The sequence below is a fragment of the Embiotoca jacksoni genome, unplaced genomic scaffold (genome assembly GCF_022577435.1).
Source record: "Embiotoca jacksoni isolate LCO1_2020_lvr unplaced genomic scaffold, fEmbJac1.0.p SCAF_61, whole genome shotgun sequence".
Lineage (NCBI taxonomy): Eukaryota > Metazoa > Chordata > Actinopteri > Embiotocidae > Embiotoca > Embiotoca jacksoni.
This window is the reverse complement of record NW_027185416.1, coordinates 576,376-582,500: the sequence shown is the minus strand read 5'-3', so window position 1 is coordinate 582,500 and position 6,125 is coordinate 576,376. Positions and strand designations below refer to the sequence as shown.

At 47.3% G+C, this 6,125-nt stretch overlaps 1 protein-coding gene across 2 annotated transcripts in view; it reads right to left on the bottom strand.

Annotated features, from left to right (window-relative positions):
• The window catches only part of bcl11aa (BCL11 transcription factor A a), a 54,866-nt gene extending 49,075 nt beyond the window's left edge, over positions 1–5,791 (bottom strand). The window contains exons 1-2 of one of the 2 annotated variants that reach the window (XM_069174750.1): positions 5,439–5,791; positions 810–1,262 (exon numbers count right to left, since the gene is read on the bottom strand). In XM_069174750.1, coding sequence (XP_069030851.1) covers positions 810–1,262; positions 5,439–5,493 — 508 coding nt within the window. In that variant the 5' untranslated portion in view covers positions 5,494–5,791. The remainder of the gene's footprint in view (positions 1–809; positions 1,263–5,438) is intronic. The other variant, XM_069174751.1, reaches the window with a different exon arrangement.
• Between the last annotated feature and the right edge of the window lie 334 nt (positions 5,792–6,125).

Sequence of the window (6,125 nt, the reverse complement as noted above, 5' to 3'; positions counted from 1 at the left end):
CAGTGGATCAGTGGAAGGACAACTGGTCAGTCTTGGATTGATTATTAGATCACACACACACACACACACACACACACACACACACACACACACACACACACACACACACACACACACACACACACCTTTACAAAAAGCCACCCTAAATCCAGTCAGTGTGTGTATCAGAACAGGGGCGTACTCTGGAGGATTTGCTCCCCCACCTGTGAAGTCCCTCTGTCCCCTTTGTCTGACAAACCCCACTAACACCCAACAAGTCTCAGCCAACCAGATTTCCTGCCTTAACAAAGACCGTGCATGTCTCCCTCCAAAAAAAATTATAATAAACTTCTTCGGACAACTACAGACCCCCACAGGGTTTGGAGGTTTGGTGGAGAACTCTTGGCAGCGTGTCGACTGCAGACTGCGCTCGTTTGTGGAAACACAACACAGACACAATGCGTCAGTGATACGAAAACAAGACCTGACATGGCAGAAAACACACACATTCCCATCCAGGGCAATGAGCGCACCCAAAACGATCAGGAGGGGACAATCGAGACAGGGAAAGCTGATTCCAAGCTGTAGGATGCTATTATGCCTCAACAAGTGATGTTTCTGAAAATGTTGAAGAGACAGAGAGAACAACTGAGTGTCTATTTACAATACTCTTTCTGATTTTACTCTAAATTTACCACCTTATTCACACACAGGCTGACAGGCATCCTGTAGAAAGAGGATCCAGCCTGTTTGTTTGAGTTCAGAGCAGCTGTGGTTATGTCAAGACAAAGGTGATGTATGTTGGTTGGTGTGAAAGCAGGTCTGGTTACCTGGGAGGGGCTCCTGTTTAGGGCAAATTCCCCGCGGCAATGAGAACCGGTCCTCGTCTTCGTCTGCCAGTGTGGCCTGGACGCCAACTTCCACCGGCCTCCGGCTGCGTAGGGAGCCCAGCGCGGGCGAGGGGGTGAGGGCCAAGCCGGGGGAGGGCGAGGGGGGCTTGTCCAGTCCCCTGCCCACAGCCAGGCAGGGTGGCCCGTGGCATCGCTTCCTCTTGTGCTCGATGAAGAGCAAGATGTCCGCCAGGGGAAAGGTGGCCTGGCACTGGCCGCAGGTCAGCAGGTCCTGCTCCAGAGAAGGGTGAGCGTCATGACCCAGCCGGGCCAGCCGGCCCACGGTCGAGCCCGGGTGGTGCCCGTTGAGGCTGCTGCTCCCCTCCGAGTGCTCCGAACAGCGCTCCGACAGCTCCTCTGATGAGACGACGGCTGTGGAGAGGGGCTCGGCTGCTGGCGAGGCAGAGGGGGGAACAAGCGGAGAGGAAGAGGGGGAAGAAGAGAGGGGTGGGAGGAAAAAGGGAGAGCGAGCGAAAAAAAAAAAAAAAAAGGATAAATTAGAAAGTGGTTCTTTTCTGATCAGAAAAAAAGCAACAACCACATGTTTATATTTTCCTTCTTCTCTCCTATAATTTGAACATATTGCTACAACTATTTGTGGGAATTGATGACAAGGAGCAGTCCAAAAAAACCTTTCTCCTTCTGTTACAGAGGAGCAGAGTTTGACACACAAAGCTAAATAAAAGCCAGAACTGCAGTACACAGAATAAAAGGGTGAGAAAATATGCCTTGTAATGATAGAAATGCATGTAATCGAGGGGAAATGATTACAATGCATGCTGATGTGGATCACACATCATACGAATAAATAGTGGGAAATAATATCCTGAATAGCTGCAGAACTCCAATCAGATTGCTCAAAGATTACAATTTCATAGCCAATGACAGAGGCAGCTTAGAAAATGATGGTTAAACACAGCATTCACCAAAAAAATAAATATGTGGAAGAGTTTGTCTTGCCTAACCTTGTTTGTACAGGGTTTGATCCTGTAATCAGCAGCATGGAAAACTGTCACAAACATGTCCAACATATGTGCCGGGGCAGGGGAAGGGAAGCCAGGCGGCACAAAGAGAGTGTGTGTGTGTGTGTGTGTGTGTGTGTGTGTGTGTGTGTGTGTGTGTGTGTGTGTGTGTGTGTGTGTGTGTCTGGGAGAAGGAGAGCTTGATTACATGTGCCTGATTTATAGTTCTTAGATACCAGCCTCTCGTACAGCGGGAAATCGCCCCAAAATGAGCCGTTCAACCCGATTCCTCACCCCTCCAAGGCCGGATTAACTCCTGACTACTTTTTTAAGAAGCCTTTTGTGGAGCCCAGATTCGTCCTGCAGTGGAGGAAGAGCAGTGCGAACAGAGCGGTCGGCTGAATTAGGGGAGCGAAACGGGAGAACATAATTCACTGTCCCTCTTTTTAAGAAAATCTTCCAGTCCAAGGTGAAGAATCTGACTCTGTGCTAGCCGCCTAATGCATGTTGACCTTCTTTACTCAGCCGCCAATTTCACATTTTAATGAACTTAAGACCACTGAGAATCAAAAAATAGATTTTAATTTTCACTGTCTGGGTGATTGGTACAGATTTTGTCTGATAACAGGGGTAGGATAGAGCTCCTGTGCATGCATGTGCAACTGAGTGTGTGTCTGTGTGGGAATGCATGCAAGTGTGTGTGTGTGTGTGTGTGTGTGTGTGTGTGTGTGTGTGTGTGTGTGTGTGTGTGTGTGTGTGTGTGTGTGTGTGAGAGGGAGAGGGAGGGAGAAGGAGAGGAGGGGTGGGGGGAATATGGACCACATCCCCTCAAGGAAATATCATTTGAATGCCGCAATCCTGCGCGACATCTGTGCGCAAACTGGGACATGAAGATAACATGATAAATTCCCAGCTCGCACCAACACCGCCGCTACCCCATCAACACCCCGCGAGGACAAGCCTCCCCACCCCCACCCCCCCTTCTTACTCTTTGATTTAACTTCAGGTCAACACAACACAACGCAAGTTACACAACAGCTCCCGGGAGGGGTGGGGGGCACACAGAAGGTGGGGTGGGGGGCATTAAATTCACCGGATAAAGAAAAAAAAAACAATAAAAAAAAAACCCTAATGAAAGCAACATAAGCCCCTCACCTCTCAGGTTGAACTCAGGAGTGGATATCCGGGGTATGAAAAAAACATTTTGATGGGTTTAATGGAGCATGGGGAGGGAGGGTGACAGTCCTGAATAAGATTTGTTTTTAAATACAAAGCAGGTCTCCGTGCACAAAGTTCAATTTCAGTGAAACAGAAACGTGTATAAATTACTCCTTTTTGTCTATTTTTAGAGCAGTGCAGTTAAATAAACAGAGAGGAGCAGAGAAGAGGATTGTGTGTCTCTGCACACTAAATTCACACGTCAAAATATGCAGAATAATACTATTGTATTTTCTAAAGGAGAAAAAGTAACACTAAAAATGATGATAAATGTTCTTTCAATTAGAACTAATTTCAGTGAAGTGTGTCTTTAAATTTCCACCTGTCTGATCAATGTATAAAACTACAAAACTTCACTGCTGCAGGATTGGATCTCTGTCCCCAAAATAAACTATTTAAAAAAATATTTTCTTTGAGGCAAAATATGGAAATCACTGATAATGTAATTTAGTCTGGAGGAGGAAATGTTAAGCTGTAAAAAACACACTGCTGGGTCTTGTTACATTTTACAACTTAATTTCACCCTGATTATTCTTTTTTTAAAGAACAAACTGGAAACTTAGTGGGCTCAAAATTATCTGCGAGAAATATAGAAAAGTAAAACAATACATAAAAATACAGGTGCCAGAAAACAAGAAGTAATCGGGGATGAATGTTTGCTTTAAAGTGACAGGCCGAAATCTGAGCTCCATTAGTAACAAATGTAAATCTGTATGCAAAATGAAGCGTGTATGTAGTGAGGTGTTTGAGGGGTAAAAGGAGAAGTCTGCAGGCATGTTGGAGCGGAACAGCGCATCCTGATTGCAGCCTCCCGCATGTATGTAAAAATGTGATGCACAAAAAAAGGAGATACAGGGAGAGAAAGTGGGTTTGAGGTGATGAAGAGGAAATGTAGATGGGGATGGGGAGGGGGGGGGGGTCTCCCCCGCCTCCCCTGCGCCCCCCACATCCCCACCCCACCCTTTCCCATGTCTTGTACGCTCTCGCTTTATTCTAAAGAGATCGCCAAATAGTAGCCCGTGTAGATAGGGGTGGCGGTGAAACTCATCAGGTTCAAGTTCAGAGCTGGATTTTCTGATCACGCTCTGCCTCCTAGCGACGGTACATGGCCATGGTGACTGCCCTGTCACCATACTGGACACACGCTCTCTCACACACCCAAATCAAACACGGGCAACAGCCAAATCAACTTACCGAAACATAATTAAGAACTTATGTATAATGAAGCACACATATTTTCTTGTTTTATGTTTGCGGTCACTTGGACAGCCGCTGAAAAGCAGCAAGGAGGTTCACAGTGCGGCACATGGTGCGGTGATAAACGCCACTTTGCCAATTTCCCTGCAGTTTCCAAACACACTCATCTGTTCTCTCGTTACATATCAAATTGGTGTGTGTGAATAAATCCAGTTAACTTGAAATAAATAAAGATTTGGTGATCGATAAACGCCGTGCGTAAAGACCGATTATGTCCACTCAGACAAACATTTAGGGAATTTGGTCGCTTTTCCTCAAACACTGCAGCTGCAACACACCGATTAACTAATATTCATGTCTTACCTTAACTGTACGTGAAGCATTGGAATCTTAAGTTGATTTTTTTTAGTTGGTCCAAATGTGTCTTTGAGGGGAAAATAACCAAAAGACGGGACTAGATATGCTGCTGTCCTGTTGCTGTTTCTTGTCTCTAACTCTGTGCTGCGGAGCATCTGACTGTTTCACGAAAAAAAAGCTTCTCTTCTAAACTAAACATCAATAAACAGCCTTTACATAAGAGGCGCTCGGATTTTAAAAAGTATGTAACAATAAATCGATTTGTGTTGCTGGGCTGCTGATAGAAGGAGGCAGTTGTAAACAGTCGGACACGAGATTTCCCCCCCTATCCAAAAATCCACCTCCAAGTTTTTTTTTTTCTGAAAATAATCCAAAAATAGAACGAGAGCGAGCAGATGAATAAACTGCCTGCAAAACTATCAGGCAGCGATATTCCGGGGGTGATTTCTCCACGAAGCTCCGCGGAGAGGACGCTGTCTGCTACCGGGAGCCCTGCGCGTTTCCACTGACCGGAGCGACCGGAGGGGCACTGGAGCCACAGCGAGTGCATTTAACAGCCTGTGAATGCACATTCTCTCCGTGTGACAGAGAAGCTGTAACGAGTGTATACCCACACACAAAACTTTTTTCTCTTTTTCGGGCTGTCTCCGAGCGGCTTTTACGCACGGAGGTGTCGCACTTTCTCGCCACGCTGTTAAGTCCAGTTGACCGCGGGTCCGAGCGGTGCGTCCGGTGTCCACAAGCTCCACCTTTGCTGCCCTTTCCACCCTTTACTGAATGAACTGAAAGGGAGCCAGAAATAACATTCTTTCTTTCTTTTTTCATCTTTACTTACGCGAAAAATCCCGTTTGCTTAAGTGCTGGGGTTTGCCTTGCTTGCGGCGAGACATGGTGGCTGGCGGCGGCAGCGTTCAGCGCGGATCACATCGGGGAGAGTCGGGGTTAGAGAGGAGACTCCGGTGGGGCAAAAAATATCTTCATCCAACGCCTTTGACATCCACAAGAAGAAAAAAATAAAAATAAATTAGAAATAATATAAAGATGGCGTGGAGGCGAAGATGGATCGCGGGATCGCCGTCATGGCTTTTTTGAGAAAGGAGAGCAGAGAAAAAAGAGAGAGAGAGTGAGAGAGAGGTGGATGGAGAGAGAGAAGGGGAGAGAGATGGAAAAAATGGCAAAAGCCCCCCCTTCCCCCGCCACCCCTCCCCTCCCCTCACCCCCTCCCCCCCCCCTCCGAGCTGTGCAAGTTCAAGTGCACGGACGTGACGTTCCCGGCGAACTTGAACGTCAGGCGATGGACGGACACCCGACATACAAAAACATGGGCAGGGCCGAAGCACCCGAGTGGGAGTGGGAGTGGGAGGAGGGACGGACGGGACGCGCAATAACAACACCAATGGACGGTCATTAGAGAGAGAGAGAGAGAGAGAGAGAGAGAGAGAGAGAGAGAGGGGAGGAGGAGGAGGGAGGGAGAAGGGAGGGGGGCTGGACATGAGAAATAGACCCGGTGGAAGCCAATGGA